The 24,747-nt window shown below is 43.8% G+C and overlaps 1 protein-coding gene across 3 annotated transcripts in view; it reads right to left on the reverse strand.

The window, feature by feature from the left end:
- Positions 1 to 665: 665 nt before the first annotated feature.
- Positions 666 to 24,747, reverse strand: part of P4HA3 (prolyl 4-hydroxylase subunit alpha 3) — a 70,129-nt gene continuing 46,047 nt past the window's right edge. The window contains exons 8-13 of one of the 3 annotated variants that reach the window (XM_053561290.1): positions 18,618 to 18,682; positions 16,014 to 16,173; positions 12,744 to 12,806; positions 4,009 to 4,077; positions 1,933 to 2,029; positions 666 to 1,186 (exon numbers count right to left, since the gene is read on the reverse strand). In XM_053561290.1, the coding sequence (XP_053417265.1) occupies positions 1,116 to 1,186; positions 1,933 to 2,029; positions 4,009 to 4,077; positions 12,744 to 12,806; positions 16,014 to 16,173; positions 18,618 to 18,682 (525 nt within the window). In that variant the 3' untranslated portion in view covers positions 666 to 1,115. The remainder of the gene's footprint in view (positions 1,187 to 1,932; positions 2,030 to 4,008; positions 4,078 to 12,743; positions 12,807 to 16,013; positions 16,174 to 18,617; positions 18,683 to 24,747) is intronic. The other 2 variants (XM_053561288.1, XM_053561289.1) reach the window with 2 other exon arrangements.

Raw genomic sequence — 24,747 nt, forward strand, 5'->3', positions numbered from 1 at the left:
ATAAGACCTTAGCCTGGGAAGACTAAGCGGGCAATGGTGCTAAAGCCTGAGCATGAAAGTCCAGCAGTGTTGATGGCCACGTGGGTTCTCAGGACTGGAAAGAGTGTCAATGTCTGGAATGTGGCCAGGGGCTGGAGATGTCAATGTCTGGAAAATGGCAGGGGATAAGCCAAGGAGGATTATGGCATAAATAAAATGTTAACCATAAGAGACTTATTCCAGGATTCCCAGAGAACACCAAAACCCACAGATGTTCAAGTCTCATGTTAACATTAAATGGTGAAGTGTTTGCATGTAACTCTGCACATCCTCTGTGTATTTTAAATCACCTCTTGGTCACTTATAATACCTAATACAATGTAAATCCTGTGTAAATAGTTATGACAAGGAAAAAAGTCTGTACATTCAGTATGGACACAACCATCCTTTTGTTTTTTTTTGCAAATATTTTGATCAGAGATTGGTTGAATCCACACATGTGGAACCCACAGATAAGGATGGCTAACTGTACTCTTGTTTTTGTTTATTTTTTCCACTCAACATTATAATATATATGAATATTCTCGATTAGGAAAAATGATTTGTAAACATTTTTAATGACTATTAAAAAATCATATAAAAAGAAAAGAAAGTTGCTTTCTACTTTACAAATATCATCATATGATGTACCAGTCAGGGGCTAAGCTCTAGGATGGAGACACTGCCCACTCAGGCTGTGACAGAAGGCAGCGAGGAGGGGGCTGCAAGCTGTGGGAATCGGGATAGTCCCTCTTACAAGAGTCCTTACTGTTATTTTTCAGTCCTGAGGTCAAGGTTCAAAGTGGCAAAGCCTCCTGACAAAACCCCAGCGACTGTTGGTATGTTCTGTTCCCAGCAGACAGCATCTGAACTCCAGAAACTTCCCTCTCACGCCGCCACTGCCCCCGCCTTTGTACTGTCCTTTGCGCGCTCTCATGGCTGAAGCAGTAGCAAATGCAAACTCTCGAGTGTACCCTGTTGAAGACCACTTCCTGGCCTCCCATTTGCAAGGAACAGGCTATGCTGATGAGGCCTTTTTCCTTTCTCCTCTCCCACCCCAGTTTTTGGCTCCTGGAAAGCTTCTCTCCACCAGCGTCTCAGTCTTCAGGGCTGGAGCCGCAGGGTCTGCGGAATTCCTGTCCATACTCGTGTATCCACTTGTTGGCCACTGGGAGAGGACAGAGAGGAGGAAGAGGGCAGGCTCAGCAGGGCAAGGGTAGCAACACCAGTGCGCAGCCACAGCCCTAGTGCCGCCTACACTCTGCACTCCGGGCAACTAGCCTGCCCACCAGAGTCCCCACCCAGCTATGGACTACAGCTGTTTTTCCTAGCAGAGGTAAGTAGCAAAGAGGACACTGTCCTCTGGAAAAAGTCCCCCTGTGAAGTAATTTTCAAACATGTTCGAACTAAGGTCACTCGGCCTTCACTGTGAAAGCCCACCTCCCCCACAACCATTCCAGAGTGATGAGAGGAAAAGCGGTGGCATCCAGTGTCCACCCTAGCACAAGAGCCCTTCTTCTTCAGAGCTAAGTGCAGCAGGACATGAACCTGTCCACCTGCTGCTTACTCATCTCTCCGTTGTGTGACTGCCGCCTCGTGGGAAGGCACACATGGTAGAAGTGGCGGTGTAAAGATTCTCTCCTTAGGGTAAAGGACGGAGCGCCATATTCCTCCTCACTGGTCTGGTCAAGTCAAAAACCTGTTGACACCTGTTCTGTGACATGACCCCTGCCCTTTCTGGGCTCCCAATTTGTTGCGGGGGGGTGTCCAGATTCCTAGTCTGATCATCTCAACGTGATGCAGCACAGCAATGAGGTTTTGGAATGAGAAGGCTCTGCTACACCTGCCCACCCCTCGTTTCACTTTATTCTGCACCCCTCACCCCTTCCTCATGCCCAGAAAGGCAGGACTTACCCCACTTATCTCCCACCAGGACAGGGCAGCCAGCATGAAGAGTGTCACTGTTCCCTTCACCATTCCTGTGCAGGTTCCACCAAAACAGTGCTGCATTCTGGAAATAAGAGGCCCAGTCCCAGGGAAGGTCAGCCCTGAATCTCGGGCCTCAGAAAGCACAGAGTAAGAACAAATGCGCACGTGCCATTTAACAGGACACCTCTCCATGCAGGCTGGGGGCAAAGCTTGCATAACGCGGCATGAATTGCATGAGTTGCCATTTACTTTTCATGCATAGGTCACACAGAGGGTCTATTCTGCTCCAGGCCCTGGAGATACAGACACAAATCACGTCCATTTCTGCTCTCAAGGAGCTCACAAGAGACAGACATAAAACAGAGCAGATGAGACTGCGTGGTGAGCCCTAGGAGAAAGGTGAACGTGAGAGTCACCGAGGAGAGGTGCCCACCAAAACCACAAGAGTTTCATTAACTCAGAAGCTCATCTTTCTTTAGGCACTACCGTAACGGAACAGGTGTTATCAGAATCCGTATTCCTCTAGCAAAGAAGTTGAAGCTCAGCACTTTAAATAATGCAAGTAAGAAGCAGAGACAGGACTCCAGCCCAGGTGTTTTGACACCAAATCCTACATTTTCTCCCTCCCCCCACCTTCACGGCTTTTTAAAATTTTTGCCTTGAGGGACTTTACCTAACAATTGCAATCAGTGTAACCTGGCTTATTGTACCCTCAATGAATCCCCAACAATAAAAAAAAAAAATTTTTTTTTGCCTTATACACTTCCTATAGTCTGACGTTAACCTTGGCCCTTAGAAGTAGACAGAGCCCCCAGAAATGAAGAGCTCGCCAGGACGCACTGGCAGCCTCTGTGTTCCCAAGCCCAGAAGAGATGTGAAATGCCTGAGCATCCAGAGGTACCAAGCATTTATTTATCAATGCTTAGGACGGTCAACGCCAGGCATCATACTACATGCTTTAAAGGTGGCATCTCGTTTACTTATCTTCATTTCATTCCTGAATCAGAAAAAGGCTGCCAAAGAGTTGGCTGATCTGAAATTTGGAGGAAATGCTGATTTGTTAAGCAAACCTCCTGCCTCCTGGTTCTCGGTGCCTACCCTTTCCACATCTCTTACTGCAGCACTTTGCCCACCTGTTGACCTCCCTGTGTGCTCCTGGAGCAAAGGGCTATGATTTTTCCTCTACCCTCAGACCTCTCTCACTGCTGACTGAGCTAATGACAGAGGGAACTAGCTGCTGAGCAGCTGTGTCCAACCATTTTTTTCTCTGCTACACATTGGAAGAAAAAGAGTTGTATTGGGCCACGCATTAAATACATAAACACTAACAAAAGCTGATGAGCAAAAAAAAAAAAAAAAAGGCCAAGAGTGGAGGCTCATGCCTGTAATCCAGCACTCTAGGAGGCCAAGGCGGGTGAATCACCTAAGCTCACAAGTTCAAGACCAGCCTGAGCTAGAGCAAGACTCCACTTCTAAAAAACAGCTGAGCATTGTGCTGGGCACCTATAGTCCCAGCTACTCAGGAGGCTGAGGCAAGAGAATGGCTTGAGCCCAAGAAATCTGAGGTTGCTGTGAGCTATGATACTACAGCACTCTACCCAGGCGTACAAAATAAGATTCTGCCTCAAAAAAAAAAAAAACAAAAACCCACAAAGAAAAAGGTTCATGCATGTTTTTTGTGATATCCCACATCACAGATAAGCAAAAAAAGTGCATGTGCCCCCTGCAAGGCTGCAGGTCAAATACCCCTGTGGTGTAGAGAGTCCACAGGTGAATAAAACACAGAGTTCTTGTATTTGAGGAGTCTATGGTGACAGGGCAGACAGACAAGTAACTGGCTACGTGTACTACAAGTACATAAGAAACAGAGGAACCAGGGGCATGCTGGCATGCGCATGTGTGGTGGTAAAGCAAGGGCAGGATCATCTCTGATGGAGGAATCAGGGAAGACCTCGTCTCCTCCCCCTCCCCCAACCAGCTTGCAAGTGCAGGCAGCATGGAGGTTAGGGGGGTAGTGTTCACTCTTCCAACTCCATCTTCTGGGACCAGGCCCCCACTCACCTTAACCACAGGTACACTAAAGTTGGCATAGATGAAGGCTGTGGCTCCTCCGGCTTCCACTGAGCTCAGCTGTATGCCAGAGGAAGAAGCAGGAGTTAAAATAGCCACTGACTCCCATTCTCTGTCATGTGTTCATTAACCCAACCTCTGGAGTTATTTCTGCATAAATTCCCTCCTGTGGTCCCCTATTTCAACCCCAGGAGAAATGCCTGAAAGACAATCATTCAACTTTGGAATTACGGGCATGTACTCAACAGCACTGGTGTTTGCCTGCAGGGCCATGCCAGAGGACAGTGTCTGGGAATGAATTCCTGCTTTCTTTTCTCTTCTAGCAAAAGTCCTTAATTGAGGGCTACAATAAGTAGATTCAAACTATTTTGATCGAGACCCTCAGGATCTCAACCCTGCAGAAAGACATTTTAAAACATAACCCAAGATGTACACACACATACATGTACACATATACACAGCCTTGAAGTAAAAGTTTCATAAAACATTCTTTCATTTTATTTTTTATTGTTTTGGATTCATTAAGGGTACAAAGAATTGGGTTATACCAATTGCATTTGTTAGAGAAAGTCCCTCTTATAATTGTGTCCCGCCCCCAAGAGGTGTGCCATACACTGTGACCCTCCATCCCCTTGCCTCCTCCCCTCTCCTCACCCCCTTAGTCCCCTACCCCGCTCCCCTTGTATTACCTCACCTACTGCCTTCATATTACTTCAATGTACTGAGTACATTGGATTCTTGCTTCTCCATTCCTGTGATACTTTACTAAGAAGAATTTGTTCCACTTCCATCCAGGTTAATAACAAAAGATGTAAAGTCTCATCTTTTTTAATGGCTGAATAGTATTCCATGGTATACATATACCACAGCTGGTTAATCCATTCCTGGGTCGGTGGGCATTTAGGCTGTTTCCACATTTTGGCGATTGTAAATTGAGCTGCAATAAACAATCTAGTGCAAATGTCCTTTTTCTTCTGGGTAGATGCCTAGTATGGGATTGCAGGATCAAATGGGAGGTCTAATTTGAGTTCTTTGAGGATTCTCCATACTTTCTTCCAAGAAGGTTGTATTAGTTTGCAGTCCCATCAGCAGTGTAAAAGTGTTCCCTTCTCTCCACATCCACACCAGCATCTGCAGCTTTGAGACTTCATGATGTGAGCCGTTCTCATTGGGGTTAGGTGATATCTCAGGGTAGTTTTGATTTGCATTTCTCTGATGATTAGGGACAATGAGCATATTTTCATATGTTTGTTAGCTATTGTCTATCTTCTTTAGAGAAGGTTCTCTTCATCTCTCTTGCCCAGTGACATATGGGATTGTTGGGTTATTTTTTGTTGATTAATTTGAGTTCTCTGTACATCCTAGTTATCACACTTTTGACTGATTTATAATATGTAAATATCTTTTCCCATTCTGAAGATTGTCTATCTGCTTTGGTTGTTGTTTCCTTAGCTGTATAGAAGCTTTTCAGTTTAATTAAGCCCATTTGTTTATTATTGTTGTTGTTGCAATTGTCATGGAAGTCTTCGTAAAATCTTTCCCCAGGCTGGTATCTTCAAATGTTTTCCCCACACTTTCTTTGAGGATTTTTATTTTTTATTTTATTTATTTTATAATTTTATTTATTTATTTATTGAGACAAAGCCTCAAGCTGTCACCCTGGGTAGAGTGCTATGGCATCATAGCTCACAGCAACCTCCAACTGGGCTCAAGCAAGTCTCCTGCCTCAGCTTCCCAAGTAGCTGGGACCACAGGCACCCACCACGAAGCCCAGCTGTTTTTTTTTAGTTGCAGCCATCATTGTTATTTGGCGGGCCTGGGCTGGATTCGAACCCGCCAGCTCAGGTGTATGTGGCTGGCTCCTTAGCCGCTTGAGCCACAGGCGCCACGCCTGAGATTTTTATTGTTTCATGTCTTAGATTTATATCTTTGATCCATCTTGAATCAATTTTTGTAAGTGGTGAGAGATGCGGGTCCAGTTTCAGTTTTTTACGTGTGATTATCCAGTTCTTCCGATACCATTTTATTTATTTATTCATTCTTTTTTTTTTTTTTTTTGAGACAGAGCCTCAAGCTGTTGCCCTGGGTAGAGTGCTGTAGCATCACAGCTCATAGCAACCTCCAACTCCTGGGCTTAAGTGATTCTCTTGCCTCAGCCTCCCAAGTACCTGGGACAAAAGGTGCCTGCCACAACGCCCAGCTATTTTTGCTTGTAGTTGTCGTTGTTGTTTGGCAGGCCCAGGCTGGATTCGAACCCACCAGCTCTGGTGTATATGGCTTGCGCCTTAGCGACTTGAGCTACAGGCACCGAGCCCCAATACTATTTATTAAATAGGAATTCTTTTTCCCAGCGTATGTTCTTGTTTGTTTTATCAAAGATCAGGTGGCTGTAAGATGTTAGTTTCATCTGGCGGTTTTCTATTCCGTTCCAAATGTCAATGTCTCTATTTTTGTGGCAGTATCATGCTGTTTTGATCACTATGGCAACACAGTATTTTCAAAAGTTAACTTGAAAACTTTATCCTCTAGCTCTGAGGTTCTTTCTTCTCCATGGTCTAAACTATTTTTGATACTTTCCACTGCATCTTTACCTCCCAGATTGTCTCCTTCATTTCCTTAAGCTCCACCATATCCTTTCTGTATTCTACATATCTCTCGTCTGACTTTTGGTTCTGTCTTTCCATTTTCTTGTCCATTCATTTTATTGTCTTTATCATCCATATTTTAAATTCCCTCTGTCAAATCCATTAGTTCTTTATAGGTGGAGTCTTCTGCAGTAGCTGCCTCATAGTCCCTTGGGGGAGTTCTTCTGTTTTGTTTTTTCATATTGCCGGAATTTTTCTGTTGGTTCCTCCTCATATGTTCTTTCTTCTTCTTCTCCTCTGTGTCCTCCTTTTTCTTTCTTGCTTCCTCTTTTGCTTCAGATTATGTTGGCTCACAGCTAATGTGTCAGATTCCCACTGCTCGGGATCACATGCTGTATCCAGCTCCCTGACCCCTCACTGTGCTCCATGAGCTACGACTCCGGGTAAGGTCCCCACACCAGGTATGGCTGGGTTCGCTCTTTTTCCCCAGTCACAGTAGGAGAGCTCAGCTGAACGATTCTTCTGGTCCTCCACCTTGCTCCATCCCTTGTAAAACATTCTTTCTACCTCTGTTCTTTTTTGTTTTAATTTGTTCTATTTTAGTGTGGTTTTCTTAAATGCTGATCAGATCCACTAAATTAATCTCACAACCTGCTAATGGATCAAGACTTGTTATTTGAAAACCAGTGTAGACTGGGCGGCGCCTGTGGCTCAGTGGGTAGGGTGTTGGCCCCATATACTGAGGGGAGTGGGTTTGAGCCCCACCCCAGCCAAACTGCAACAAGAAAATATCCGGGTGTTGGCTTGGCGCCTGCAGCTCAAGCGGCTAAAGTGCCAGCCACATACACCTGAGCTGGCTGGTTCAAATCCAGCCTGGGCCACCAAACAACAATGACAGTTGCAACCAAAAATTAGCCGAGCATTGTGGCGGGTGCTGGTAGTCCCAGCTACTTGGGAGGCTGAGGCAGGAGAATCACTTGAGCCCAGGAGTTGGAGGTTGCTATGAGCTGTGATGCCACAGCACTCTTCCCAGGGTGACAGCTTGAGGCTCTGTCTCAAAAAAATAAAAATAAAAAAATCCAGGTGTTGTGGCAGGCGCCTGTAGTCCCAGCTACTCGGGTGGCTGAGGCAAGAGAATGGTCTAAGCCCAGGACCTGGAGGTTGCGGTGAGCTGTGACGCCAAGGCATTCTACTAAGGGTGACAAAGTGAGACTATGTCTCTAAAAAAAAAAAAAAGAAAAACCAGTGTAGACTACACAATTGATTTTGAAAGTTTGGCATCAAAGGAATATTTCTGCATTTTTAATGTAGTCTCCAGATTACTCTTTAGGCAACCTAAACTAAGGAGTTTCCCCACTGGTGTATTCTATGATTCTGGGTATATTTTCTTAATGTAAAGATTTTTTTCTCCGTCAAAAAATATACATAATAAACTTTTTTTAAATACAGGAAAATATTTTTTAAAAACCAATACTTAACATCTTACGATCCATGAAAAAAACAGTTACAGTTTAAATAGTAGTGGTGGACATTTATTTAGCACTGATTCAATAAATGACTTTACGCAAAGTCCTAACAAATATATTATCTCATTATTCCTCATGACAATCTTGTGAGTTTTATTTATGATTGTTATTATTTTTATTTTTCACATTTTATGGATAAAGAACCCAAGTCTCAGGGAGATTAAGTACTTTACAAAAAGTCACATGAGTCTCCCCTGACAGAACCAGGATTTGGCTGAGCCAGTGCCATCTGACTATAAAGTCCCTACCCCAAATCAGTACATTACTTTTGGTGTGTGTGTGTGTGTGTGTGTGTGCAGTTTTTGGCCAGGGCTGGGTCTGAACCTGCCCTGGGTCTGAGGCCCACGCCCCACCCCTTTGAGCCACAGGCGCCGCCCAGTACATTATATTTTTGAACATTTAGGTTATATCCAAATGTTTACTATTATAAACAACACTGCATTGAACATCTTAATGGATATAGTTATTTTTGCATTTTGGATTGAGTACTAACACTAGTATTATTTGATCAAAAAGGTGTTCATAAGTTTAGCACTTTTTTTTTTTGAGACAAGAGTCTCAAGCTGTCAACCTGGGTAAAGAGCTGTGGAGTCATAGCTCACAGCAACCTCCAACTCTTGGGCTTAAGCGATTCTCTTGCCTCAACCTTCCTGGTAGCTGGGATTACAAGCACCCGCCATAATGCCCTGCCATTTTTTGGTTGTAGTTGTCATTGTTGTTTCTCAGGCCCAGGCTGGATTCGCACTGCCACTTTCAGTGTATGTGGCTGTCACCCTAGCTGCCTGAGCTACAGGCGTGGAGCCCAAGTTGAGCACTTCCGATACACACTGCTAGATTATTTTCTCAGCAGTCACACAACACCAGAGTGCCTGTCTTACCTCATTTTGCCTAGGACTTTCTGCCAGAAGGTTCATGTCCTTTAATCTTAGTCAGACCCCTCCTTTTTTATCTGCATTACAGAGCAAGAGCAGTCCTTGTTAGAGGAAACTAAACCGACCTGGCGATTCAGAACCTGGAAACAGCAGTGGTGACTTTTAACATTCCTTGGCTCCCCACTCCCCCATAGCTCACTGGGAAGGCTGATAACAACAGAAATTAGCTTCTTGGTTCAAATAATCAACAAATCAAATGATTCTGTTCTAACCCCTATTGACAGTCACTGTGGATGTAAGCAAGATACAACAAGGGCAACCTAGACTTTCCTGCATCCCTTTACTTGTGGTTTTATAAAATAGTAGAAAGGAATGACATATCCCAGCAAATGAAAAAGACAACCTGATTCTGTGTGCAATGAGGTTCATGAGCAGGGCGTGGGCTTGAAGTACAGTGAGGAGGGGAAGGAACTCTACCCTCTCTACACCTTCCACTGTTTTGTACTGGACTGATCTTATCTCCAATCTGAGCAGAACATCGTTAACTAGATTTCAACTCAATTCTTACTTCTTGTTTTCCCCCTCCTCCCCAATTCTTTCTTCTTCTTCTTCTTGTTCTCCTCCTCCTTTTTGAGAGAGGGTTTAGCTCTGCTGTCTGGGATGGAGTGCAGTGGTATCAGCATAGCTCACAGCAACCTCAAACTCCTGGGCTCAGGCAATCCTGCTGCCTCAGCTTCCCGACTAGCTGAGACTATAGGAGCACACAGGGACTCCTAGCTCATTTTTGTATTTTTTGTAGATATGAGAGTGGAGCAACTCTCTGTGTTGTCCAAGATGGTCTTGAACTGGTCTCAAGCAATTCTCCCACCTCAGCTTCTCAGAGTGCTAGGTTTACAGACGTGAGCCACCAAGTCCTGTCCTCTGTACTTCACCTGAGCTTGAGACCAGCCTGTGCAAGAGTGAGACCAGGTCTCTATTAAATATTGAAAAACTAGATTTAGCACCCATAGCTTAGTCGTTAGGGTGCTGGCCATGTATACCGAAGCTGGCTGGTTCAAACCGGGCCTGGGCCTGCTAAACAACAATGACAACTGCAACAACAACAACAAAATAGCCAGACGTCATGGCGGGCACTTTTAGTCCCAGCTACCTGGGAGGCTGAGGCAAGAGAATTGCTTAAGCCCAGGAATTAGAGGTTGCTGTGAGCTGTGACGCTACAGAACTCTACCCAGATGATAAAGGGAGACTCAGTCTCAAAAATAAATAAATAAAAATTGAAAAACTAGCCAGGCATTGTGGGAGTGCCTATAGTCTCAGCTACTCGAGAGGCTGAGGCAGGAGGATTGCTTGAACCAGGAGGGTGAGGTTGCTGTGAACTAGGTTAAGGCCACAGCACTTTACCAGGGCAACAGAGTGAGACTGTCTTAAAAAGAAAAGAAAATATTATTTTGTCTCTACAATATTACTCTAATGTTTCACATAAATCTTAATGCTTGTCTTTAGAATTGTTATGAAGGTCTTTACCTAACCTGAAGATGAGGGAATTGGGCACAACCCAGCACTTTCTAGGTTCCCTGACACTGATTCCTCTCCATGGATCCTTTCCTGTACTAGCTTTGTGGTATAGGATAGAAACATACTGTATGGAGTCTTCTAAAGTGGTATCCCCTTTATATTACCTCATCAGATTCTCATAACAACCTGTGAGGAAGCACAGGGAAAAAGGAGCTCAGATAATAGATGTGATTTGCGCTGAGGTCACGTAGTAAATGGCAAAATCAGGATTAGGCTGACCAACTCCAAAGCCAAAGTGCATTCCTTTCCATTGTATCTTCAGTGCTTAAACCCCAAATGCACCTGTGCGCGCGCGCACACACACACACACACACACACACACACACAAACACTTGCACTTGCTATTTAAAATTGCTGGGCTCCTATTCCCTGTAACCAGGGAACCAGCCATAGGAGATAATAGGAGATATTGCGGGGATAAAAACGAGAGATTCACTGCGCTCCTAGATGCCCTGTTCTTTGGCAGTAGTTCATTCCTTCATTGCCTGTGACCTCCCCTGCCAGCTTGAGTGATCAGCCAGAGACTGCAACCCCCTGCAGATATAAGACCAGTCTCCTGCCTGAGAGCTGACTTCAGCTATCCCACTGGGCCTGATCAGAACCACAAGGATGACCACAAAGAGGCCAGATGCCATGGTAAGTAGCAGCCTCCCTGTTCTGCAGAAAGCATAAATGAAGAAACATGTTGGAATTGCCAGCATCAAAGACCATGCAGAATGCCAGCCCCGGATTGCCCTCTCTTAGCTGTGCTCTGCAGACCAGAGACAGCCCTAAGAAAAGAAGGAAAGTGAGGGTGGGAGCCTGGAACCAGAGCTGCACCTTTGGTTGTCATTAGAATTAACATTTTTGTCCCTTCGATTAGCAGTAATACATGTCTTCTAATAAATGGTTGCTTCTAATCACCTCTTCTAAGTGACAGATGATCAGAATTACGGCTTGTCTGCAGGGAAGGAGGTAAATCCACAGATCTGAAGGGAAGGAGATGAATGAGAAAGGGATCAACTCCTGTAGAATCAGGCCAGGAGTTAGGAGAAGAGGCCAAAGTATTGTTTTATTTTTTAAGAGAGTATAATGGAGATTTTATTAAAGATTTCATGGGGAGATCAGGAAGAGCATTTTCACTACAGACCAGAGGCAACACTTACTGAATTTCTCTGTAGGCATCTCTTTTCCTCCCTCTGTAATCTCACTGCCTGTCTTTCTCTTTCTCCTCACAGCTCCTCCTCATCTAGGTCTGTGCTTTTCTTTCTTTTTCTTTTTTTTACTATAACCCACAATTTATTAGGCAGATGGGCTATTCACCTGGAGATGATTAGCATTCATACAGCGTTTTAAGCAGATACTCCAAACATTTGAGCTCATCACAGTCACAATAGGAGGTGGCTATGGAATGAACACAGTGGTATTGGATGACAATCATATTCAGTTTCGATTTAATACGGATTTTTTTATGTTTGTTTACATTTTTCTCAATTGTTAATAGCACCGAATAGCGTTGTTAATTGTTGGGTGCATACATCTTTCTTTCTTTTTTCCTTTCTCTTTTTGAGATAGAGTCTCACTTTGTCACCCTTGGTAGAGTGCTGTAGTGTCATAGCTCACAGCAACCTCAGACTCTTGGGCTTAAGCGATTCTGTTGCCTCAGCTTCCGGAGTAGCTGTGACTGCAGGCGCCTACAACTCCTGGCTATTTTTAGAGATGGGTCTCTCTCTTGCTCAGCTTGGTCTCCAATTCAGTGAGCTCAGGAATCTGCCCGCCTTGGCCTCCCAGAGTGCTGGGATTACAGGTGTGAGCACCCGCACCCATAGATCCAGGTTTTTCAATGCTGACTTGTCTGTGCACCTCTAAGAGAGACACTCTATGTCCTCTTCCTATGTTGTTCAAGGCTCCCAACCTCTTGGCCTTCGATGAAACCCCACTTGCCTTCCTGTTCCACTGCTCATGGCAAAGTCACATTTATGTCTACTCACTGTAAGCTCTTTGAGGGCAGGAGCTGTGTTTGTATTTCTTCATATCTCCTATTGTGGCTAACAAGAGTACTGTCTGAAATTAGCAAAACTCATGGAGATTTTTGTGCTGGTAAAATCAATATGTGAAATTGCTTTGGAAACCATAAAATAGAGATATAAATAACCAGTCATTAAGTAAGAAGCCCAAACAAGACTCACATAGATCATAAATGTTGCGACTCGGTTCCCAGACTTCATTCTGTATAGAGGGCTGCTTGGTGACTGAGACAAAAATAAGACATATCATTATTTTATGCAGATGGCATCAGAGTGGCAGCTTGGATTCTCATTAATAAGGGGGAAGTGCATTGAGGGTCTGAGCAACACATGCTCGAGTACATGCCCATCTTTGCTGGCAGGTACTCAATACAACTTTCTTTTTTTTTTTTTTGACAAAATTTTACTTTGTCACCCTCAGTAGAGTGCCATGGTGTCACAGCTCACAGCAACCTCAAACTCCTGGGTTCAAGTCATCTTCTTACCTCAGCTTCCCGAGTAGCTGGGACTACAGGTACCTGCCATAATGCCAGGCTATTTTTTTAGACACAGAGTTTCACTCTTGCTCAGGCTGGTCTTGAACTCCTAAACTCAAGCAATCCACCCCCTCAGCCTTCCAGAGTGCTAGGATTATAGGCATGAGCCACGACGCCTGGCCTCAATACACCTTTTTTTTTTTTTAAACTAATTTAGTGCATATTCATATAAACAAATCACATACTAATCAAACAGAACTAGTTGTCAGAACTAGTTCCCATTATCATATGGGAAGTTAATCACACCTTTGTGTTCTCTGTGAAATAAAGAAATTAATATATAAACTATTACTGAGAATTATTTTATAGGAATACTAAATCATAAGCTCGGAGTTCACAATTAAATGCCAAAGAGACATAATCTTTTTGTTTTATCATGGAACAAAGTGAGTTACAGACCATAACATTCCCCCATTGTGAGTGTACTGTTTAGTAAATTTTAACAGTTTTCCAATGATTCTCACAGTCCAGTTTTAGAACACTTCTGTCCACTGAAGAAGTTCCCTTGTGCCAGTTTGCAGTCAATCCCTAGTCCACCCCCACTCCCAGGCAGTCTACTTATCTGCTTTCTATCTCTATACTTCTGCATTTTCTCAAAGTCTCATATAAATAGATTCATAAAATATGTAGTCTTTTCAGTCTGGCTTCTTGCACTTGCATACTGTTCTGAAGTTCATCCACGTTGGTGGATGTAGCAGCAACTCATTCCTTTTAATCATTGAGTAGTATTCCACTGGTAGTAGTATTCCATCTGGTGCAGATGGACCAGAGTTTCTGTATCCATTCGCCTGCTGATAGGCATCTGGGCTGTTTCCAATTCTTGGCTATCACAAATAAAGCTACTATGAACATTCATGTACACGTGTTTGTATACACATGTTTTCCTTTTCTTTTGGATAAAATACCTAACAGTGAAATGGCTGGATCATATGTAGGTGAATCTTTAAGAAACTGCCAAACTAGGCTGGGCATGGTGGCTCACACCTGTAATCCTAGTACGTGGGAGGCTGAGGCAGGTGGATTGCTTGAGCTCACGAGTTCGAGACCAGCCTGAGCAAAAGTAAGACCCCATCTCTAAAAAAATAGCTGGGTTTCATGACGGATACCTTTAGTCCCAGCTACTCGGGAGGCTGAGCCAAGAAAATCACTTGAGCCCAAGAGTTTGAGGTTGCTGTGAGCTATGATGCCACAGCACTCTACCAAGGGCAAGAAAGTGAGACTCTGTCTCAAAACAAAACAAAAAAAAGAAACTGCCAAACTGTTTCTCAAAGTGGCCATACCATTTTACATTCCCACCAGGGTGTAGGAGAGCTCTGTCTCCTCCACATCCTCACCAACACCTGGTACAACTGTCTTTTTTATTCTAACCATTCTCTTTCTTTCTTTTTTTTGAGACAGAGTCTCACTTTGTCACCCTCAGTAGAGTGCTGTGGCGTCATAGCTCACAGCAACGTCCAGCTCTTGGGCTTAGGTGATTCTCTTGCCTTAGCCTCCCAAGTAGCTGGACTACAGGAGCCTACTCCAACGCCCGGCTATTTCTTTGTTGCAGTTTGGCCAGGGCTGGGTTTGAACCCACCACCCTCAGTATATGGGGCTGGCGCCCTACTCACTGAGCCACAGGTGCCGCCCTATTCTAGCCATTCTAAGAGGAGTACAGTGCTAGCTCGCTGGGGTTTTAATTTGTATGTCTCCAATGATGTTTAGCATATTTTCACATGCTTATTAGCTATTTATTTATCTTCTTTGGTAAAGCACCTATTCAAATAATCTTTCATCTATTGAAAAAAAAATTGAGTTGTCTATTTTGAATATAAGTCTTTTATCAGATATATAATTCGCAAATATTTTCTTCTAGTCGGTAGTTTCTCTTTTCATTTTTAATGTTGTTTTCTGAAAATCCAAGGATTTTAATTTTGATAAAATCCAAGGTATCGCTTTTTTATTCTTTTAAGGTTCATACACTAATGTCCTAAGGAATCTTTGCCTAACCCATGGTCACAAGATTTTCTCTTACATTTTCTTCTAGAAGTTTTATGGTTTTATATTTTATATTTAAGTCCCTGATCCATTTTGTGTTAATTTTCACACATGGCATGAAGTAAGGGTCTAAATTCACTATTACTATTATTTTGCAGATATTTAATTGTCCTAAGATCATTTGTTGAAAGGAATGTATTTTCTTCACTGAATCTCCTTGGTACCTTTGTCAAAAATCAACTGATCAAAAAAAATAAGTGGGTATATTTCTGGATTCTCTGTTCTGTTACATTGACCTACATAATAGACACAAAGGTCTTTTCTTACACCAATGCCACCCTGCCTTGATTACTGTAGCTCTCAGATCTATACTAAGTCTTGAGATCAGGTAGTGGGTGTTCTTCAATTTTGTTCTTCTTCAAAATTATTGTGACTGCTGTGGGTCCTTTGCATTCCATATATATTTTCAGATCATCTTGCTAATTTCTACAAAAATAAGCCACCTGGAATTTTGATGAAGGTGGTGTCAAATCTATGGAAATTTTGAGGAAGATCTTTTGGTAATCCTCAAAAATGATTTGCTGTTGTCAGCAAAGATGGGCATGAAATCATGAAGACAGGAGAGTGGTGGAGGAAGGACAATCCTTCCTGGGCAGTCCCTAAGGGAAGCAAGAAAGATGATTCCATGACAAGCCACATTCTTCCTTCACTAACAAATTTTGAAGGGAGGATGGGCCAGATGAAAATATGAATCAGCAGCAATCAGCTTGAAACCAAAGCTTTCAGATATTCCCAGAACAAGAAGATTTATTCTAAGATTTTACTTAGCATTCCCTGAGAGCCCTACAAGAGCTCTGCTGCACAGAAATAATGCCCTAGTTCTCCAGCCCAGGAGGTGGGTCATTGACCCTATTGTTACCGTCGCATGGTCGAAGTGAGGCTCATAGTGCCCTCCGATTCCATAGTTCACCACCTGGAGATACTCTGCATAGGGAGGCTGGACATCAAGGCCTGTGAGGGCTGCAATTCGGTGGTCAAGGTTCACCAGCATTGGGTCAATGGTACCCTTCAGCCAGGCACTGAAACAGAAGGTTGGTGCATCAGTGACCTGATGCCAGAAATGAGTAAATGATGTCTGTGAGTGAGTAAATTAAACAAATGAATTAATGTCACCTGCCAGAAGGAAGAAAGGAGGGAGAAAAGGCAAACATGAATGCCTAATTACCACCCCATCCCTCTTGTCCACTTTGTCCTCTGTCCCAACGTCACACATTCATTCCTTCAACAAACATTATCTGAGACTCGCAAGGCAGGTCCTGTGCTAGATGCTGAGGCAACAAAGCAAAGGTTCACAGCACCCAAGCACCAAGATACAAAGAGGAATAAGATAAAAACTCTATAGAGGCATCTCAACAGGGAGATCTGGGTGCTGTGGAAACAGCTTGGGGTTTAGAGGAATAAGACCAGTCCCTGATCTTCTGTGTGATCTTGAGTCAGGTACTTAGACTTGAACCTCTCTCTAAAGATCAGTGTGTTATCTATAAAATTGAAATGATAGAAGAATCTCCTTCACAGACTTGTGAACATTGTGAGAGATAATACTTATGAAGATGCTTTTGAGCTACACGTTAAACACACAGAAATCTCTGCTCTCCTGCTCTTCTGCTCTACTGCAGGACAAACAAGGATAGGTCAAAGGCCAGAGATCATAGTTCAATCTCTTTTCCTCAATATCTTATTGAGCTTCTGACAAAGTGGAAATTTTGAAATCAGAATTTAGACCCCTGGGAAATGAAGGAAGTGTTTCTTAAACAAGGTCAGTGAGGGCCCTGGGGAGAAAATGAGTGCTCTGCAGGCAGGAGCCTTGGCATGATGTGGGACGGTCATGTCTTTGCTCTCTAAGTGATGGTTTACTTTGTTCATTCTTTCATATAGAGACGATGGAAAGTGCTATCCCATGATCTTAGGATTACAGAGATTCCAAAACAAAGCTGCCGCCTTTGAAGAACTCGTGGATTATGTGGGAGAAGACAAACACAAATATAACTAAGTCCAAATTAAGGCAGAGTAAAAAAATGAGAAACAGATTTTAAAGTGCTGGGAGCACAGAGAAGTTCATTCTACCTGGGCACTCAGGTAAGATGGTCACAGTTAAGGGTGTATAAAATTCCACTAGATGGAAAAGATGTAGGGGTATTTCAGCCTGAACAAGGAGTAATGCCAGTGAAGAAAAGTGAAAGTACTTTATTATTATTTTTTTTGAGACCTCTCACTATGTTGCCCTTGGTAGAGTGCTGTCGCATCATAGCTTATAGCAACTTCAAACTCTTGGGTTCAAGAGATCCTCTTGCCTCAGCCTCCTGAGTAGCTGGGACTACAGGCACCCACCACAACACCTGACTATTTTTAGAGACAGGTGTCATTTTTGCTCAGACTGGTCTCCAACTCCTGAACTCAAGCAATCCACCCGCCTTGGCCTCCCAGAGTGCTAGGATTACAGGTGTGAGCTGCTGCACCTGGCCAAGAAAGTAGTTTCTTGATCTGAAGAGTGAAGAAAAGAGCTGGGTGCAGTGGCTCACACCTGAAGTCTAAGCACAGTGGGAGAAGCCCTGAGCCTAGGAGCTCAAGACCAGCGTGGGCAAGATAGTGAGACTTTGTCTTAAAAAAAAAAAAAAAAAAGTGACAAAAATACCACCTACTCCCCTAGAAGCAGTGAATCTAAATATAATGTTGACTTTTCTTTCTGACATTAGAATCTCAGAAAGGTTAGAAAAAGCAATGAAGGTTGCATGAGCCTCCCAAAATTTAGAGAATTACTACTAATATGAAAGAAAGATCCCTAGTACCAGACCAAATAAGTTAAGCCAAATGATTCTGCATCAAAGCATCCATCCCTCACTTCACTTCCCAGACAACACCAACGAACCACACATCCTAAGGTCTGGCCTCTCCCCAAGGATGCTGAGGTCACTGTCTCACACACTATGATGGAGATTCATCCTCTGATGGTATCACCAGTCCTATCCCCACAGTGCAAATAAAGGAACACAGTGGGAGGTGTGCAGGGGGGCAGGCAGGGATGGAAGGAAGGGGATAAAGCAGTTCTCTCACAGCCAAATCTGCTCCTCTGGAGAAGCCATAGGGGACAGAGAATCTATTTATCTATCTATCTATTGTGCCTGATTGCTGGAAAGTCATGCTTTAATGTGAGTCAGAAGGTGGGAATGGAATCTCATGGAGTCAAGTTATAAATGTGAACAGGACTGTATTGTCCGGAAAAACAATCCTGTTTAGAATGATCCTGGATACACTTTATTTTTTGGTTTAGGCCCATAGGAGCTTTTCCAAGTCTTTCTCAAATGGGCTTCCAGTTAAATCTTAAAACAATATAGCAACCTGCGAATGGAGGAACAGCATCGCTGACAGTCCCTGAATGGCTGTTGCTTGGCAGTCAGGTATGCCACAGGCCGGTGTGGGTGGCAGGCATGACCAGCAGTCCCTGCTGAGGAAGGGCCCTTCTTACCTTTTGCTGATGCGGTAGTCCACTTGTAACTGCTTTTCCCCTGATGCCACCACTGATCTCTGGAGCTGGTGGAAGGACATGATACAAAGTCCAAGTGGTTATGATGCAAAAGGGAAGGGCTCTGTCATTTCCACAGACAGGCCCCTCTCTTATACATAAACAACCACCAGCTCCTCCCTAATTAGAGGATATTTTGCATATGGGAGTGATTTAGCAATAGCTGTCAATCTTGCAAATAAAAAATAGTAAGTGACCAAATAACTGTAGCACTCTGTCAGGTCTACAACAAGCACTCCAATAATAATTTGTTGAGCTGAAATAACTGGCATTTGAATCCCTTTTTGATCTTTAAGACTTAAGTGAGGTGAGTAGAAGAGCTATTTCATTCATCCTGGTATCCCAGTGCCAGACACAGGGCCTAACCTGTGGTAAGTACCTAGTACATGTCAAATAAATGAACACTCCAACAACAGGGAACTCTACACTCGGAGGCAGCCTGCTCCTTTGGAATGGTTCTGACAAAAGCCCTTCCTTACAAAGAATCAAAATCTGTTTTTCACAACTGGTTTTTGAAAAAAATTAATATATAATAGTTGCATATTTTTGGAGTACATGTGATATTTTGATAGACACAGCTGTCTTGAGTATGAAAAAGAAGAACAGGTTTGAAGTCACTAACTTAACTAAATGTTTCTCTTTGTGACACTTTGATAGTCCAGATATAGCATTTAAACTATTTTTGAATTCTGGGAAGATGGCTGACTGGTAGCAACCCTCAGCATAGGCTCCTGAGCAGAGAAAGAAAAACTGGACGTAATCAGACTCTATCAAGCCAAAAGTGGGGGGCTGAGTCAAGAAAGAAGTTCGGCAAGCTGTAACTCCAAGGAAGAGCATTCAAGAAAACAAATTTCAGGTACAAAGCCTATGACTAGAGGATGGGAGACCCCTCCCCCAAGCAGGAGGCTTGCTGCAGGCTATCTGCAAATGAGTAAGGAACAAAGACCTCTCATTTTACCTCGCTGGAGAGAGCCAGAGAGAGCCGCTAAACCCCAGATCTCTTTCTCCACGGAGGTCCCACTTATGAACCTAGACATCACCCTGCCAGGCATAAAATTGAACAAGTATTTTCCCCCACAAGTCCAAACTCCCAGTCCACCCTTCCCCCTCCCGTGGCAGTCTGAAATTCTGCCCCCTACAGAACACAAAGTGTTTGGTCTTGTCCTGAGAGATCTGGGCATAGTGTGGACTGCCAACCATCAGGATAGAACCTGTGAATAACAGGGAAGAAAGAGGGTGTGGGAAGAAAGGGACACTCGGCAGGAGGAGCAGCCGCCCCCTGGTTATGACTATGACCAGTCAGTGGTGGTGTTGACCCTCAGTTTGGGCTGTGTCTGGCAGGATGGGGTGCAGAACCCCCCGCTCTGATGGCACACACGGTGGGAGAGTGGTTGTCCTGTGTGGACTGAGTTTGGCAGACAAGGCTGGTCCCCAGCCCCTGCTGGGCCTAGCAGCAGAGGCTTGCTAGGCATGGACTGAGACCTGAGAGCAAGGGTTTGGTCCCCTGATTCCAACAGAACCCTCGAGCAGTGGCTTGCTGGATGTGAACCAAGACCTGAGGGCTAGGGCGTGGTCCCCTGTCTCCAGCAGGGCTGGTGAGCAGAGGCTTACCTGGTTAGGACTGAGACCTGTGGGCAGGGTGCCGTGCCCTGACTCTAACAGACCCTGTGAACAGAGGCTTGCCAGGCAGTGGACTGAGACTGGCAGGTAGGGGCGTGGTCCCCAGACTCCAACTTGTCTGGCAAGCAGAGGCTAGCTGAATGTGAACTGAGACCAGAGGGTGGGGCTGGTGCCCTGACTCTAACAGAGCCTGTGAACAGAGGTTTGCCAGACAGTGGACTGAGACTGGAAGGTGGGGGCATTGTCCCCTGACTCCAACTGGTCTGGCAAGTAGAGGCTAGCTGGGTGTGGACTGAGACTGGTGGATGGGGACATGGTCCCTGGCTCCAACTGGGCCTATGGTACAAAGAAGAAAAGCAGAGAAGCAGACAACAGTGGGGACTGAGTCTGGAGGGATGGAGTATGGATCCCTGGCTGCAGTTGTGCTATCTGTTGAGCAGGGTTTGCACTGCCAGAGACAATTTAATTGGAACCTGTGTCTGGGGCTGTCCACTCAGGGACATGCTGAGGTTGACTTTCGAAGTTCTGTAGCAGAAAATAACTGAAGGGTGGGGGCTGGGCACCACAGCTGTTTGTATCTCTTCACAGTTGAGATTTAAACCTAATACAGTGTCTTCTTAGGATAGGGTAGAGGTTGGCTGATATCAAAACAGAGCTAGCTTACACCATCTCACCAAGTAGATCTTCAGAGTCTCCGGCCAAAACTCTGAAAGGGGCCTTTGTAAGGTTGTAGGAGATAAGCCACAATTACAAAGCCTAGTGCTTTGGTAAGAGGCTATCTCTACGACCTGGGAATCCCAATTCAATCTCACCCTACCAGTTCTGATAACCAAACAGTGGAAAATAAACATGGTGTGGACCCAAGAGAAGAACTCTGGCCACATGACTAACCAGAGTAGATCAAACCCCCCCCCCCAAGAAATGACAAAGGAGATACAACTGAAGATGCCATGCATAGACAAATGGCAGCAATGTCAGAAATAGAATTCAGAATATGGACTGCAAACAAGATAAATAGAATGGAAGACAAGATAGAAATTGAATTCCAAAGAGTAGTTCTTGAGTTGTCTCAAGAAATTAATGAATTCAAAGACAAAGTCACCAAAGATACGGACATAATGAGAAAAGAGATAGCAGAGCTCAAGGAAAAGAAAAAGTTAATTGAGGAACTCCAAAATACAGTAGAATCCCTCAGTAACAGAGTTGACCAGGCAGAAGAAAGGATCTCTGAAACTGAAGACAAAGCTTTTGAATGGTCCCAAATACTCAAAGAGGCAGACAAATGGAGAGCAAAAACTGATCATTCCCTAAGAGAGTTGTGGGATCACTCCAAAAGATCAAACATTCATCTTATAGGAATTCCCAAAGGAGAAGAGGATGGTCCTAAAGGTACAGATGCTCTAGCCCAAGAGATTCTGGAGGAGAATTTCCCAAGCATTGCAAGAGATACAGAACTTCAGATAGCAGGCAGTTTAGGAACCCCAGAAAGACTCAATCCAAATAAAGCATTTCCTAGACATATTGTAATTAACACTGTCAAAGAAAGTTAAGATGAAGGAGAAAATTCTGCAAGCAGCCAGATGTAAGAAAAGCATTACCTACAAAGGAGAAGTATCAGAATGACTGCAGCTCTCTCTGCTGAAATGTTTCAAGCCAGAAGAAGATGGTCATCGACCTTCAGTCTCCTAAAACAAAATAACTTCCAGCCCAGGATCCTGTATCCAGCTAAACTGAGTTTCATTTGTGATGGAGAAATCAAATACTTTAATGACATAGAGATGTTGAAGAAATTTTCCATAACTAAACCAGCTCTCCCAAGTATTCTCAGACTCATCGTCTACAACAACCAGCGCAATGCTCTACCTCCAAAGTAAACTCACCCAGAAATTTTTGAACAAAACCCAACTTCCACACTGGTGAAAGGATTAAAAATGTCTACTGAACATCCGAAAATCATGACACCCAAAACACAACCAGACTTATCAATTCTCTCAATTAATGTGAATGGTTTAAATTGTCCTTTAAAGAGGCACAGGCTGCCTGACTGGATACATAAACTCAGACTGGATATCTGCTGTATACAAGAATGTCACCTTAACTTAAAGGATAAAAATAGACTTAGGATGAAGGGATGGAGTTGTATAATACAGTCAAATGGAACAGGGGTTGAAATTTTAGTAGCAGATACAATTGGCTTTAAACCAACTAAGATAAAGATAAGGAAGGTCACTACATATTTGTCAAGGGAAACACCCAACATGAAGAGATTTCAATAATTAACATTTATGCACTCTACCAGAATGCTCCTCAATTCATAAAGCAGACCCTAATGGATATGAACAAATGGATATCTTCCTGCACTATAATAGTTGGAGATTTTAACACAAAACACAAAATTGTCCTTTGACAATTTTGGATAGATTCTCCAAGAAGAAACTAAACAAAGAAATATTAGACTTAAATCTGACCCTAGAACAAATGGACTTTACAGACATCTACAGAACATTTCAGCTTAATAAAACTGAATATACGTTCTTCTCATCAGCCCACAGGTCATCCTCCAAAACAGATCATATCCTAGGACACAAGTCTAACCTCAGCAAAGCTAAAAGTATGGAAATTAGTCCTTGTATCTTCTTGGACCACCATGAAATAAAAGTTGAACTCAACGGCAACAGGAATCCTCATACTCAAAGAAAGTCATGGAAACTAAATAATCTTAAGCTGAATGATAGCTGAGTCAAAGACAAGATTAAGGAGGAAATCACCAAATTTTTGGAACAAAGTGATAATGAAGACACAAATTATCAAAGCCTGTGGGATACTGCAAAGGCAGTCCTAAGAGGGAAATTTATAGCATTGGAAGCCTTCATTAAGAAAACAGAAACTTGTTGCCTTCATTAAGCCAACAACTTAATGTATCATCTCAAGCAACTGGAAAAGAAAGAACATTCCAACCCCAAACCCAGCAGAAGAAAATAAATAACCAAAATTAGGGCAGAATGAACTGAAATTGAAAACAAAAGAATCAATCAGAAAATCAACAAAACAAAAAATTGTTTTTTTGAAAAGATTAACACAATTGATAAACCTTTGGCCAACCTAACCAGAAACAGAAAAGTAAAATCTCTACTATCGTCTATGAGAAAAAATAAAGGAGAAATAACAAAGAAACTTCAGAAATTCAAAAAATCTTCAATGATTACTACAAAAATCTCTATTCCCAGAAATATGAAAATCTGAAGGAAATGGACCAATACTGGAAGCATGCCACCTTCCTAGACTCAACCAGAAAAAATTAGAAATCTTGAATAGATCTGGGGGGGAGGGGGCGGAGACAAGATGGCTGACTGAAGCTAGCTTTCCACAGAGGCTCCCATCCAGAAGGAGAGTTAAAGGACAGAAATTTAGCAAGTAACCTGGTGGATTAGAGCTGCGCCAAGAGAGAAGGTTGAAGAACACACACCAACCCTCCTAAGGCGAGCTGTGAACCCAAGGATACCAACAAAAGGTACAAAATCCATCACCAAGCAGACAAGAGTCCCCTCCCCCATGAGAATGGCTCGGAGTATCCCATAAACAAATGAGCAGAGTTCAAAAGTCCTCCCATTATATCCCACGGGAGAGACCCTCTAAAAACTGGACCTACTTCCCCTACTAGGGTGCCATGGCGCTCTCCTGCCAGGCATAAAACTGTATAAAACTGTATATATTCTCAATTTACAATTCTGAGCTCCCAGCACTCCCCTCCACTTCACTCTGAGATCTGGAAGCCTGTCCCCCAGGAGTCCAGATTATTGGGTATTATCTCGACAGGTGAGGACAGGGCCTGAACTGCTGCTTGCCAGTGCTGATTCTGTGGCATGGGAATAAGGAGAGGAAGGTCGGCTGAGAGGGAACCACACCAGAGCAGTGGTAACCCGAGGTGCAGAGCAGTAGCCATTTTGGGCAACAATAGGGCTCACCCCTGGATATTCTGGAGCCACACCCCCTGTCTCTCTAGGCAACCAGAGGAGGCTGGGCATTATCTCTGGTGGCAGCCACTGGCAGAAAAGATCTGGGACTGAAATGCAGGCCCTGTGAGTAAAGGGTTTTCCTGAGATGGTACTGGCCTGAGTGGAGTGCGGGGACGAAAACGCATGCACAGAGCTGGCAGATTCCCAGGGCGGGACTGAACCATAGGACCGCTTTACTGAGCCTAAGACGCACCCGGCCCTCATGGGATCATCAGTGTAGACAAAGGAGGGCAGGAGGCCAGAACTGATAGCTGACCATGCTGTGAATACAAACTACCAGGCAGCAGCAAAGACAGGGCCTAAGGCGCAGGTTCTGTGAACTAAAAACAACTTCTCTTCTGCAGGAGAATTTAGCCAGGACAGAAACAAATTCCTCAAAGTTGTTCTGTTCTGTCAGTAACATCAATCAGGGGTGGGCCTGGAACTGTGTGAACAGC

This window comes from Nycticebus coucang, chromosome 14 (assembly GCF_027406575.1).
Source record: "Nycticebus coucang isolate mNycCou1 chromosome 14, mNycCou1.pri, whole genome shotgun sequence".
Classification (NCBI taxonomy): Eukaryota; Metazoa; Chordata; class Mammalia; order Primates; family Lorisidae; genus Nycticebus; species Nycticebus coucang.